Here is a 15,025-nt window from a genome sequence, read left to right on the forward strand (position 1 = left end):
AGAAATCGCGGTGCCTTCTGCAGCCTACTTGAGCTCCTCGGAAAGAGGCAAACTCTAGAGCGCGGCTCTGCCTTCCCACCGTCACCCCTCAGACACAAATCTCATGAAGTCACCGAGCCCTGCGGAAGGGGAGCTGGAGGCGGGCTACCACCCGCCCGGAGGCCCGCCCTGAGCTCTCCTGGACGCCCGCGCCAGGATTCCCGAGCGCAGTGGCGCCGCTGCCGCCTCAGGCTACGGGGCCCAGAAATGTCGTATTTGGACGTTGCGAAGACAAAAACAACCTGACTAACTTCCAGACGGATAGGCAGAGAAGCTAAAACAATTCCAGTAAACAAGGAAATCTTCCACACTTGGACTCGGCTCCAGGCCGGTGACAACCGGTACAGGCGCATGACAACTCACCGCACCGCCCCGGGACCTCTCCTAGGCGTGGAGGTAAAGCGCCCTCCAATGGTCACCGCGACATCACCTCGCGGTTCACCAGGCCGTCCCCCTAGCGACGCCCAGGCTCGCGAGAGTAAAAGCTGGGCTAAAGGGCTCTGCGGAACTGAACTTCCTATTCCTATTGTTCCTACACGGAAAGGCCTGAGGGACCAACCGGAAGTCCTGGTTCAAACGCCACACAGAGAGCATCCTGGGGGCCGGAAGGAGGTGGAAACTCCTGCATCCTACTGGAGTGCCCGCGGACGTGCGTGGTGAGAGGGCGCGTGGCTGTAATAGAGGTTTGTTGCTGGAGCGCGTGGCTCGTGCGCGGAAGTCAGAGGTGACCGAAAGCCAGACGTCGCTGTAGAAGCTGAGACCGCGAGCTATGGTGGGGAAATCCCGGCGGCGCGGAGCGGCCAAGTGGGCAGCTGTGCGAGCTAAGGCAGGTCGTGACCCAGCAGACGAAAATGATGACAATTTGGAATCTCCACCCTCACCAGGGGACTCCAGCTACTACCAAGATAAGGTAGATGATTTCCATGAGGCCCGATCTCAGGCTGCCTTGGCTAAGGGATGGAGCGAAGTGGAGAGTGGGGCCGAGGAAGAGGATGGCGATGAGGAGGAGGTGCTTGCCCTAGATATCGCCGATGAGGACGATGAAGATGAAGAGAGTGCGGGGAATGAGGAGGATGACGATGATGATGGTGGGAGCTCCATGCAGAGTGAGGCTGAGGCCTCGGTGGATCCCAGTTTGTCGTGGGGTCAGAGGAAAAAACTTTACTACGACACGGACTATGGTTCCAAGTCCCGAGGCCGGCAGAGTCAACAAGAAGTAGAGGAAGAGGAAAGAGAGGAGGAGGAGGAGGCACAGCTTATTCAGCGGCGTTTAGCCCAAGCTCTGCAAGAGGACGATTTTGGAGTTACCTGGGTGGAGGCTTTTGCAAAACCAGTACCTCAGGTAAATGAGGTTGAGACACGGGTCGTGAAGGATTTGGCGAAAGTTTCAGTGAAAGAGAAGCTGAAGATGCTGCGAAAGGAATCGCCAGAGCTCTTGGAGCTGATAGATGACCTGAAAGTTAAGTTGACAGAGGTGAAGGATGAGCTGGAGCCATTGCTACAGTTGGTGGAGCAAAAGATCATTCCACCTGGAAAAGGAAGCCAATACCTGAGGACCAAATACAACCTCTATTTGAACTACTGCTCCAACATCAGTTTTTATCTGATCCTGAAAGCTAGGAGAGTCCCTGCACATGGACATCCTGTCATAGAAAGGCTTGTTACCTACCGAAATTTGATCAACAAGCTGTCAGTTATGGATCAGAAGCTATCCTCTGAGATTCGTCATCTACTCACACTTAAAGATGGTGCTGGAAAGGCAAAACTGAATCTAAAAGCAAAATCCACAAAGGCCAAGCCAAAATCTGTTTCTGCTGTTGCTGCCTCCGCTGTTACAGACCTTTCTGATGATTCTGATTTTGATGAAGCTGCGCTGAAATACTATAAAGAAATAGAAGACAGACAAAAATTGAAGAGAAAGAAAGAAGAAGATAGTACTGAGGAGCGGGCTCTTGAAGTTCAAAATGCAAAGAGAGCCATTACTTATCAGATTGCTAAAAATAGGGGACTTACACCTAGGAGAAAGAAGATTGATCGGAATCCCAGAGTGAAACACCGGGAGAAGTTCAGAAGAGCCAAAATTCGCAGAAGAGGCCAGGTTCGTGAAGTTCGTAGAGAAGAGCAACGTTATAGTGGTGAACTATCTGGCATTCGTGCAGGAGTTAAAAAGAGCATTAAGCTTAAATAAAGTTTTTGCTTAGCTTAAGTTTTTTGGCTATAAGTTTGGATCAATAAATTTTTATTTTTAACTGGCGACGTGATTATATTAATATTTAATACCTAACCGTAAATTTTAAAACGTCTGTCAATAGGGAAAATTGTTTGGGTTACTGCTTAATTTATTTGTGTTTTAATTTGTAATCAGATCATACTAAGAACTGCGGGAACAATATGAGGGTGCATGGGAAGAGAGATGGTGATGAAAAACTTTCTCCAACATTCTGTCAAATAGTAGCCTAGGGAAGTTCCACAGCTAGTTGTGGAGCAACAATCAAACTTATAGTACTTTTATAATTTTTCGCATAAAGTGAAGAGAATGCACCTTTGGCAATCATCTTATTTGTAAGATAGGCTATAAAGTAGTTCTGACATTATTTCATTTACCTAAAGTATAATTCTCGAGCAGCATACTTGTTAATAATGAGTCTACTATTAACTTAAGGATTTTGTACATTTTATTGTGGTACAAGCTTAGGACTGAAGAGGAACTTGGTTAAAAACAGAAAGAGATATGCCTTAATTACATTAACTGAATATTTTTTAATAGTCCTTAATGTGGTAAGATAAAAATTCCATTTCCCCTTCTGTACTGGTGGGTGCTCTTTGTACACTCCACTTGCTAAAAATCTGGTATGATTACTACTGGGTAAGTGGTAACTAAAGGTGGTAACAAAATTACATTTTTCTTTATAGTTATTCTGGTCTTTACAGCAGGGAAAAGATGAGATGGTGAACTTAAAAATTTTTAGGATGATGCCAGGGAGAAAATGAGAGGACTAGTGAAGGAAAGCACAAAGGACATCTTACCTATGTCACTGTTTATTCATTAAACATTGTGCTAGCTGCTAGAAATGCAGAGATGGTCAGTGGTTAATATTTATTATTAAAACATTTGCCACAAGTTTGTGCAGTGGTACTGTTCTCTTCTGTCAGAGATGAGGATGCTGAAATTCCCGGAGGTTAACTTCCTAAAGGACATATGCTTGGGATTTGGACCCAAGCCGGCTTAATTTGAGCCTTCATTCTTTTAACTTCTGGCTTACAGCTGCTGCCAGAGTAGCACACATGCCAGATTATTTTCTTATAAATAAAAAAGGAAAGTTAGAAATAAAAGTTTGTATTGAGTGCAAAGTTACTTTTGTAAGCATTTTATTTATATCCTTATTCCTCACAACTCTTATGTAGTAAATTCTATTATCCATATTTTACGGATGAAGAAACTGGCAAAGAGAAGTAACTTTCTCAAGGTCATATAGCTGTTAAGTGGTAGAGCCAGGATTTCAGCCTAGCCTTTCTGGCTTAAGAGCCATATCCTATACTTCCTTTTCTGATACAGTAAAAAAGTACAGGTTTTGGAGTTAACTTACTAGGTTGGTTTTGAGCTAATTACTTGATCTCTGACTCATTTTCTTCAACTATATGGTACTATTATTATACCTACCTTGGGTATAGGTATATACATATAACAGTGGTTAAGAGCTGTGAGACAATAGAAAATATATATATTGGTTTCTGGCATAGAACTCCTAAAACCCTTGTAAATCCCTAAGTAGTAGGAGCACTGGGAACGGCATTTGTTCTAATAAGGTGACTCTAAGTGAGCTCCTGGATGGGGGCCAGTCACCAGAAAGACCAAGCCATGATTAGAAGCTTGGAATTTTCAGCCCCAGACCCCCATGCTCCAGAGAGGGGAGAGAGGCTAGAGATGGAGTTAATAATTGGTCACGTCTATGTGAGCAGGCCTCCACAAAATCCCGATATTATGGGGTTTGGGGACCTTCCAGGATGGTGAACACATCCTCATACTGGGAGGGTGATGCACCCCACTCATGGGGACAGCAGCTCCTGTGCTGGGGATCTTCCCAGTCTTCACCCTATGTACTTCTTTATCTAGCTGTTCATCTATATTTTTTATCATGTTCTTTAGTAAAGTGTAAACATAAGTGTTTCCCTGAGTTCTGTGAGCCACTCTAGCAAATTAATCAAACCCAAGGCGGGAGTTATGGGAACCTCAGACTTAAAAGTCCATCAGTCAGAAGCAAAGATAACAACCTGGACTTGTGATTGGCATCTAAAGTGGAGTAGGGGCAGTCTTTTGGGACTGAGCCCTTAACCTGTGGGATCTGACGCTACCTCCAGGTAGACTGTCAGAGTTGGTTAAATTGTAGGACACCCAGCTGGTGTTGCAGAGAATTGCTTGGTGGGGGAAACATGGTGTCAGAAGTGTTGTGAGTGGTAATAGTGTGACAGTAAAGGAGAAACACATAGGTGGAAAACTCAAGTTTTTCCAATTCAAGAGCAGGCTTCACCCAGATTCTTACCCCAGTTTCATCAATTAGTACCTGTGACTAGGGGCAAGTTACTTGATCTCTCTTGCTCAGTTTTTTCATCTAAACTGGGGATAGTAGTAGTAGTACCTACTTCATAGAATTATTATGAGGCTAAAGTGAATTAATATATGTAATGCACTTAGAACAGTGCCTGTTACACAGCAAACACCTAGTAAGTGTTGGCTTTGGCTTTTTTTTTTTTTTTTTGACACGCTGTGTGGCTTGTGGGATCTTAGCTCCCCAACCAGGGATCGAACCCGGGCCCTCGGCAGTGAAAGCTCGGAGTCCCACCGACCACTGGACCACCAGGGAACTCCCAGTGTTGGCTCTTATCACAGGTTGTGAGCATCCACATCTGACATACAGATGCTCAACACATAGCTAATAGTGTAGTGATTCCTATTCATTGCAGGAACATAGAGAATAAAATATAGTCGTATATGTAAAAATGCTTAAGAAATTAATATTCTAAGTTTGGAACAAGAGGGGAGCACTGGGTAAGTAAGCACATGAAGGGATATAGAAAATCTGGGACAGGACAAAAACAAGGAAATGAAGTTAGAGGTTGAAGGTATTTAATGTTCTACATCGAATTTCTGCCACGTGTAAAGTTGTGCTAAGGAAAAAAAAATGTTTTAAAGGAAGAAAAATCTTCCATCAAGGAAAGTGGAAAAAATTAAGACATATTTCTCCAGATGTATCACATATTCCTTTACAGACCTCACAACACTATAAATATTAATTCATTCTGTAATAGCTAGGATCTGGGTGGTACTATCCTATTTTATAAACATAAAAAGGGGCTTTGGGCTTCCCTGGTGGCACAGTGGTCGAGAGTCCGCCTGCCAAGCAGGGGACACGGGTTCGTGCCCTGGTCCGGGAAGACCCCACATGCCGCAGAGCGGCTGGGCCCGTGAGCCATGGCCGCTGAGCCTGCACGTCCAGAGCCTGTGCTCTGCAACGGGAGAGGCCACAACAGTGAGAGGCCCGCGTACCGCAAAAAAAAAAAAAAAAAAAAAAAAAGTGGCTTCGCCTGAGGTGAATTAACAGTAAATGAAGTAACAGAGAAACTACTGGATTTAATGTTTACATCTTCCAAATTTTGTATTTACTTAGCAAACATTTAAAGAGCACTGAGATGTGCTGGATACTGTCCTAACACGTGAATAATAAATTGTTAACTATTCAGTATGATCATTTTTCATAGAGACTCACTTTGTGAACTCAGGAGAGTTCACATGGATAAGAGTTCCAATAAAGGAGATTACTGGTGTCAGGCATCAATACAAAGTAACAACCTGTTAGTTTTATGTCAGCATGTTAAGCTATGGGCAGCTATTGAAAATACAAAATATTAAAAATTGAAGTAGGGCTTCCCTGTTGGCGCAGAGGTTGAGAGTCCGCCTGCCGATGCAGGGGACACGGGTTCGTGCCCCGGTCCGGGAAGATCCCACGTGCCGCGGAGCGGCTGGGCCCGTGAGCCATGGCCACTGGGCCTGCGCATCCGGAGCCTGTGCTCCGCAACAGGAGAGGCCACAATAGTTAGAGGCCCGCGTACTGCAAAAAAAAAAAAAAAAAATTGAAGTAGAAGAAAGTATCAAATTAGTGATGCAGTAACTTACTCTGCCACTAATCAGCTGACTGGCTTTGGGCTAGTCAATTCTGTAAGCCATAGTTTCTCACCTATATTCTTACTTATGAAGGAGTTTAATAAAATAAACATATCCCTTTAATTTTTGTGTGGAAATAAATTTGTCAGACTTTAATAGTCAAAACTTTTGGCAAACTGGGAAATTACTTTTTGTGATTTTTAAATATAAAAACTAGCTTAGGTAATGTGAATAATTGTATTCACATATCTGATACAGAAAATATTTGATATATATGAGGAGTAGAGTCGCTTATTTTTCCTTGCTGGTTGTATGAAGTAAAAGAATTTTAATATGGTAATATAAGTTAACATTACCAAAATAATTCAGGAAAGGTGAAAATCAGTATAATTTACATCTCAGGAATCACAATGATGAACATGTACCACTTTCTGAATACTAGATGATCCAAAAACATCATGTAGGATTCAACTACAGTTCCAACTCATTTAAACTGAATATTGCTTCAGGTAATAAGTCAGAGTTTTAAAAATCATTTCAAATATTGATTCTTTTCAAAACATTTGTGGTTTGCCATCACAAGTTTAAACGCAGAAACAGTATAGAAAATTTAACACCACCCACATCAACAAATGTTAAAGTGTTTTAAATTTTGCTTAGTGTCATATCAAAGTTTTTAATTTGATGTAGTTGTTTTAGCTATGTGTTCCAGAAAATGTTTTCTTTCATACATATTCTTTCAGCTATTCACTTGGGAAGAAAAACTGATTTTTTTATATTTGCTTCAAAGTGAAGCTTTGAATAATAGTAAGTATTAAGAATCAACACTTTTTATAACTATAATACAAAACAAAACAAAAAACCTGCAGGAAACTAATAAAAATATTCTCTGTTAAGTGAAACTATACAGGGTAGCAATTAGGAGCTTGACCTCTGGAGCCAAGACAGAGTTTAAATCCCACTTTTACCACTTACTATGTGTCTTTGGTCTATTTACCTCTCTGTGTCTCAATTTCCTCACACTGAACAATATATGATTGTTATAGCCATTTAAATAGTTAAACCATATAACATACATTTAGGACAGCACCTGGCAGGGAGTAAGTGTTTTGTGTACTATTAATCCATTAAAAAAATAAATAAAAACAAAACTAATTTTCTCCCCTTGAAAGAGTTCATTTTCTCCTTGGTTTTATCATACTGGTTCTTAAACCAGAATGCCTAAGGATCCATTGATAAGTTTAAAATGCAAATTCTTGTGCCCTACCTCCACAACTTATTGTTTAGCTGGCCTGGCGTGGACCCAGGGATCTGTATTTTTAAGAGACACCTCAGAGAATGCTTATCCAGAAGCTCTATAAAACACGTTGGGAAACACTGCTCTGAGCACACAGCTTTTTAGGTTCTCTTTGCTTATAACATAGGCATGTGAATGAAATTAATTACAAGAATGAAATATGATGTGATATTATTTACCATGAGACTACAAAAACTCTAGAGTAGCACCATGAGAACCTGTTGAAAGCAATGGACCTTCCCCTCAGAACAATAACATAGGCCTAATTGTTACGAAGTCCAAGCTTGTACTGCTCATCACACGACAGGCCAGTAAATCAAGAGAGGAGTTACTGGGGCAAGGAATAGTAACTTTATTTGGAAAGCCAGCAGACTAAGGGTGTCCAAAGAACTATCTTACCCAAGTTAGAATTCGGGCTTTTACACTAAAAAGGGAGGGGGTGTAGTTGGTTGTTACAAACTTCTTGGTGTCAGGTTCCTTTGTTTTTGCAACTGTCCACATAGATCAGGTCACTAAGTTCCTGTAAACCTGCAACAAGACAAATGTTATTCTCTGTTCTGCAACTTTTTATCTCTATATGAATGGAAAAGTGTCATACCTTTTTTTTTTTTTTAAGTTTTGGCTGCACCCCACAGCATGTGGGATCTTAGTTCCCCAACCAGGGATTGAACCCGCACCTCCTGCACTGGAAAGCAGAGTCTTAACCACTGGACCACAAGGGAAGTCCCAAAAGTGTTATACCTTTAAAGGTCAGAGACTTGAGAATGAGCTATCCTGTATATTTCAGGCTATAGGCAACATTCTAATAGCAAAAGCAATAGAATACAAAGGTAAAGTAAAAGAAACAGACCCAATATGGAGTTAGATTTGTTCTTCCCTATGACATACTCACAACATTTTACATACCATGTCATTGGGTTCCTGGACTCTCTGAAGCCAGGAATCCTTGGACTTCATAGGAAACTTTAGGGGACTGTTCCTTTTACCCTTAAGCATTGCTTTATATGGCATACATACATATATATATATATATATATATATATATATACATATATATATATGGAGATCATCTTAATCATTGGTAGGTAAGGGGATTATTCAAAGTAGAACACTGAAAAAAATTTTATTAGCACCTAGAATTTTTTATATTTATTCAGCAAGCTCTTTGAAACATACTTAAGTTTCTAAGCATATCATGCATGAACATACACAAAAAGAGAGACTGTGGCCAAATAAATGTTTATTTCTTAAACTTCATATTCAGTCCAAATTTTCTGAATCACTTCTATTCAAGGTCTCTGATGGCCACAGGATCAAAGAATTTTGATAAGATTTTAGGAAGAGGAAAGGAATTGTTAATAAAAAGGTACATGGGTGGGGGGAGGAGGTAGGGGCATGAGAACTATTACAGGAGTAAATGTGTTGTGCATTGAAAAAGGAGAAACTCAAAGATGTCAACTTTGGGTGTAGACACTCTGGTAGAAGAGACAGACACAGTTGGAGCAATTAACTGCCCTAGGTAGCATGCTATGCTAACTAGGCATGTACCTAGAGGCATGTACCTCTCTACTTAAGGAGGCCAGAGAAGATCTGTTTGAGTGAGATCTTGAGGGAAGAGTGGGTGTGGCAATATAAGAAATGTCAAACATGTTAAAAGTTTATCCAGAGCCAACAAGGGTGAAGCAAGCGTAGGAAAATAATATCAGCAAAGTGGGGAGGGGCTAGATCAGGAATGATCTTAAGGAGCTTAGATTGTATACCAGGTATAGGGAAGGCAACCAGGGTTTTCAAGAATCAGTGTGATGGGCTTCCCTGGTGGCGCAGTGGTTGAGAGTCCACCTGCCGATGCAAGGGACATGGGTTCGTGCCCTGGTCTGGGAAGATCCCACATGCTGTGGAGCGGCTGGGCCCGTGAGCCATGGCCGCTGAGCCTGCGCGTCCGGAGCCTGTGCTCCGCAACAGGAGAGGCCACAACAGTGAGAGGCCCGTGTACCGCAAAAAAAAAAAAAAAGAATCAGTGTGACATAATTAGATCAACCTTCAGAAGAGTAAATTACTCATTCTAGCTGCTGTAGAGCAATGGAGTTAGAATAGCTTAAAAATAGAGGCATGAAAACCAGGTAGGAGTCCTTTGCAATAACACAGGCAAGAAAAGATGAAAATTTCAATTAAAGCAAAGAGGACAAATTCAGGGACAGATTTGAGAGAAATTTAGAAGAAAATCTGAAAAAAAAGCACAAAAATTGGAACAAAGTGTGGACAAAGTCATAGATGGTCAGCAAAAGCAAACAACAAAGTAGTTTCAGCAATTCTATTAAGACATTAAAACTCTAAATAGACACAAAATATGATAAGCTCCTCTAGGGTAGGCCTCTTGAGTTCTACTCCACAGTATACACAAGGAACACAACTTTGTTTTTAGTAGATCTTCATTAAAAAGATATAACAATAAAAAAAGATATAATTATCAAACTATTTATCAAAATAGTCCTTCAACATGTTTTATTTTCTACTATAAAGGTAACACATTCCTTACAGACTACTTGCAAATGCAGAAAAATAGAAAATTGGAAAAATATATCCATATTTCTACCACCCAAAGAAAAGTGCCATTGTTTGATCTTGATTAAATATATTGCTTAAGGGGACTTCCCTGGTGGCGCAGTGGTTAAGAATCCGCCTGCCAGTGCGGGAACACAGGTTCGATCCCTGGTCCAGAAGATCCCACATGCCACAGAGCAACTAACCCTGGGTGCCACAACTACTGAGCCTGCGCTCTAGAGCCCACGAGCCACAGCTACTGAGCCCACATGCCACAACTACTGCAGCCCACATGCCTAGAGCCCGTGCTCCGCAACAAGAGAAGCCACCGCAATGAGAAGCCCGCTCACCGCAACGAAGAGTAGCCCTTGCTCGTTGCAACCAGAGAAAGCCCACATGAAGCAATGAAGATCCAACACAGCTAAAAATAAATAAATAAATAAAATAAATTTAAAATATATATACATATATAGCTTAAGCTAAATATATTTCTTTAGAGTGCATTGTACTCTTAATAAGAGTATTGCATTAAGAGTAGTGCTCATAAGAGAGGTGGTCAGATGTTAAAAGTAGGAAGACCCTGAACTCACCTTCTCCGACAGACATACCAAAATTTCAACAAATTACAGAGCAGCAACCTATGAGAACAACCTGAAGACTAGCAGAAAAGATTTTCCACAACTAAATACATAAAGAAGGAATCACAAGACGGGTAGGAAGTGTGGAGATGCAGTATAGTCAGGACCCACACCCCCCGAATCTGGTGACCCACAAACAAGAGAAATATTATAATCATAGAGGTCCTTCCCCAAAGGGTGAGGAGTCTGAGCATCACATCAAGCTCCCCAGCCTGGTTGTCATGCACCAGGAAGACAAGCCCTCAGCACTTCTGGCTTTGAAAACCAGCAGGGCATATGTTCAGGAGAGCCAGAGGGCTATAGGAAACAGGCTTGACTCTTAAAGGGCACTTGCAAAATCTCACATGTTCCAAGTCCCAGCAGAGAGGCAGTACTCTGAAATAAGCTTGGATCAAACTGGTGATCTTGGAGAGCCTCTTGGTGAGGCAGGAGGCAACTGGGACCCCCCTTGGAGATGAAGACGTTGGCAGCAGCCATTTTGGGGGAGCTCATTCTACTGTGATAACAGCATTGCTGATAAGTTCCACTCTGGAATCCTCCCTCCAGTTTATATTAGCACCGGGGACACAGTCCTGCCTCACAGCAGGACACAGCAACTACAGCACAAGGCACAGCCTTGCAGCCAACTGGGCCAGGGGTCAGCTCCTCCAACCAGCACACCCACAGTAGTCAGCCCCACCACAAAAGAAGGGCACACACAGCCTATATGGGGGGGCACCCCTAGAGCATACAGCTCTGGTGACCAGAGGGTAACATGCTGCTGGGCCCCAGAGGATTTCTTTTACACAAGGCTACTTCTCTAAGATCAGGAAATGTAGGGAGTTCCTTGGTGATCTAGTGGTTAGGATTTGGCACTTTCACTGCTGTGGCCCAGGTTCAATCCCTGGTCAGGGAACTAAGATCCCACAAACTGCATTGCGTGGCCAAAAATAAAATAAAAATAAGATTAGGAAGTGTAACCGACATACCTGACACATAGAAATAAACATAGAGAATTGAGCAAAATGAGGAGACAGAGGCATATGTTCCGAATAAAGAGGCATAACCTCAGAAAAAGAACTAAATGAAGTAGAGATAAGCAATCAACCTGATAGAGAGTTCGAGGTAAGACCATAAAGATGCTCACTGAACTGGGGAGGAGAATGGATGAACACAGTGAGAATTTCAACAAAGAGTTAGAAAACATAAAGAGGAACCAAACAGAGCTGAAGAATAGAGTAACTGAAATTTAAAAATACACTAGAAGGAATCAACAACAGTAGATTAGATGATACAGAGAAATGGATCAGTAATCTGGAAGACAGAATAGTGGAAACTGCCTAAGCTGAACAGAAAAAAGAATTTTTAAAAATGAGGAAATTTTAAGAGACCTCTGGGACAACATCAAGCATACCAGCATTTCCATTATAGGGATCCCAGAAGGACAAGAGAAAGAGAAAGGGGCAGAGAACTTATTTGAAGAAATAATAGTTGAAAACTACCCCAACCTGGGTAAGCAAACAGATATTCAGGTCCAGGAAACACAGAGTCCCAAACAAGATGAACCCAAAGAGGTCCACACAAAGGCACATTAAAATTAAAATGCCAAAAATTAAAGATAAAGAGAGAATCTTTTTTTGTTTGTTTGTTTGTTTTTGCAGTACACTGGCCTCTCACTGTTGTGGCCTCTCCCATTGCAGAGCACAGGCTCCGGACGCGCAGGCTCAGCGGCCATGGCTCACAGGCCTAGCCGCTCTGCGGCATGTGGGATCTTCCCGGACCGGGGCACGAACCCATGTCCCCTGCATCGGCAGGCAGACTCTCAACCACTGCACCACCAGGGAAGCCCCAAGAGAGAATCTTAAAGGCAGCAAGGGAAAAGAAACTAGTTACATACAAGGGAACTTCCATAAGGCTATAGCTATAAACTGACTTTTCAACAAAAACTTTGCAAGCCAGAAGGAAAAAAAAAAACTACAACCAAGCATACTCTACCCAGCAAAGTTATCATTCAGAGTTGAAAGAGAGATAGAATTTAACAGACAATGAATAGCTAAAAGAGTTCAGCACCACTAAACCAGCTTTAAAAGAAACGTTAAAGGGACTTCTCTAAGCCAAAAAGAAAAGGCTACTACTAGAAATATAAAAAATATGGGGAGAGGAAGCAAGATGGCAGAGTAGAAGGACGTACTCTCACTCCCTCTTGTGAGAACACCAGAATCACAACTAGCTGCTGGACAATCATCAATAGGAAGACATTGGAACTCACCAAACTCACCAAAAAAAGATACCCCACATCCAAAGACAAAGGAGAAGCCACAATGAGATGGTGTGGAGTGAAGGTTCTGAGCCCCACGTCAGGCTTCCCAACCTGGGGGTCCAGCAACGGGAGGAGGAATTCCTAGAGAATCAGACTTTGAAGGCTAGTGGGATTTGATTGCAGGACTTCAACAGGACTGGGGGAAACAGAGACTCCACTCTTGGAGGGCACACACAAAGTGGTGTGTGCATTGGGACCCAGTGGAAGGAGCAGTGACCCCAGGGGAGACTGAACCAGACCTACCTGCTAGTGTTGGAGGGTCTCCTGCAGAGGCAGGCGGGGGGGGGGTGGCTGTGTCTCACCGTGAGGACAAGGACACTGGCAGCAGAAGTTCTGGGAAGTACTCTGTGGCGTGAGCCCTCCCAGAGTCTGTCATTAGCCCCACCAAAGAGCCCAGGTAAGCTCCAGTGTTGGGTTGCCCCAGGCCAAACAACAAACAGGGAGGGAACCCAGCCCCACCCATCAGCAGTCAAGTGGATTAAAGTTTTACTGAGCTCTGCCCAGCCAGAGCAACAGTCAGCTCTACCCACCACCAGTCCCTCCCATCAGGAAACTTACACAATCCTTTTAGATAGCCTCATCCACCAGAGGGCAGACAGCAGAAGCAAGAAGAACTACAATCCTGCAGCCTGTGGAACAAAAACCACATTCACAGAAAGATAGACAAGATAAAAACTCAGAGGGCTATCTACCAGATGAAGGAACAAGATAAAACCCCATAAAAACAACTAAATGAAGTGGAGGTAGGCAACCTTCCAGAAAAAGAATTCAGAATAATGATAGTGAAGATGATCCAGGACCTCGGAAAAAGAATGGAAGCAAAGATTGAGAAGATGCAAGAAATGTTTAACAAAGACCTAGATGAATTAAAGAACAAACAAACAGAGATGGGGCTTCCCTGGTGGCGCAGTGGTTGAGAGTCCGCCTGCCGATGCAGGGGACATGAGTTCGTGCCCTGCTCCAGGAAGATCCCACATGCCACAGAGCAGCTAGGGCCATGAGCCATGGCCGCTGAGCCTGCGCGTCTGGAGCCTGTGCTCCGCAATGGGAGAGGCCACAACAGTGAGAGGCCCACGTACCACAAAAAAAAAAAAAAAAAAAGAGAGATGAACAATACAATAACTGAAATGAAAACTACACTAGAAGGAATCAATAGGAGAATAACTGAGGCAGAAGAACGAATAAGTGACCTGGAAGACAGAATGGTGGAATTCACAGCTGTGGAACAGAATAAAGAAAAAAGATTGAAAAGAAATGAAGACAGCCTAAGAGACCTCTGGGACAGCATTAAGCGCAGCAACATTCACATTATAGGGGTCCCAGAAGAAGAGAGAGAGAAAGGACCAGAGAAAATATTTGAAGAGATTATAGTCGAAAATTTCCCTAACATGGGAAAGGAAATAGCCACCCAAGTCCAGGAAGCGAAGCGAGTCCTATACAGGATAAACCCACCGGGAAACATAGTAATCAAATTGGCAAAAATTAAAGGCAGAGAAAAATTACTGAAAGCAGCAAGGGAAAAACGACAAATAACATACAAGGGAACTCCCATAAGGTTAACAGCTGATTTCTCAGCAGACACTCTACAAGCCAGAAGGGAGTGGCATGATATAATTAAAGTGATGAAAGGGAAGAACCTACAACCAAGATAACCATACCTGGCAAGGATCTCATTCAGATTAGATGGAGAAATCAAAAGCTTTACAGACAAGCAAAAGCTAAGAGAATTCAGCACCAACAAACCAGCTCTACAACAAATGCTAAAGGAAATTCTCTAAGTGGGAAACATAAGAGAAGAAAAGGACCTACAAAAACAAACCCAAAACAATTAACAAAATGGTCATAGGAACATACATATTGATAATGACCTTAAATGTGAATGGATTAAATGCTCCAACCAAAAGACACAGGCTTGCTGAATGGATACAAAAACAAGACCCATATATATGCTGTCTACAAGAGACGCAATTCAGACCTAGGGACACATACAGACTGAAAGTGAGGGGATGGAAAAAGATATTCCATGCAAATGGAAATCAAAAGAAAGTTGG

At 42.5% G+C, this 15,025-nt stretch overlaps 1 protein-coding gene across 1 annotated transcript; it reads left to right on the forward strand.

Annotated features, from left to right (window-relative positions):
- The first annotated feature begins 647 nt into the window (after positions 1 to 647).
- On the forward strand, positions 648 to 2,245 carry UTP3 (UTP3 small subunit processome component). Its single transcript, XM_060113174.1, has one exon. The coding sequence runs from the start codon at positions 809 to 811 to the stop codon at positions 2,225 to 2,227; it is 1,419 nt and encodes a 472-aa protein (XP_059969157.1). The 5' UTR covers positions 648 to 808; the 3' UTR covers positions 2,228 to 2,245.
- The last annotated feature ends 12,780 nt before the right edge of the window (positions 2,246 to 15,025 follow it).

Source organism: Mesoplodon densirostris, chromosome 1, assembly GCF_025265405.1.
Source record: "Mesoplodon densirostris isolate mMesDen1 chromosome 1, mMesDen1 primary haplotype, whole genome shotgun sequence".
Taxonomy (NCBI): Eukaryota; Metazoa; Chordata; class Mammalia; order Artiodactyla; family Ziphiidae; genus Mesoplodon; species Mesoplodon densirostris.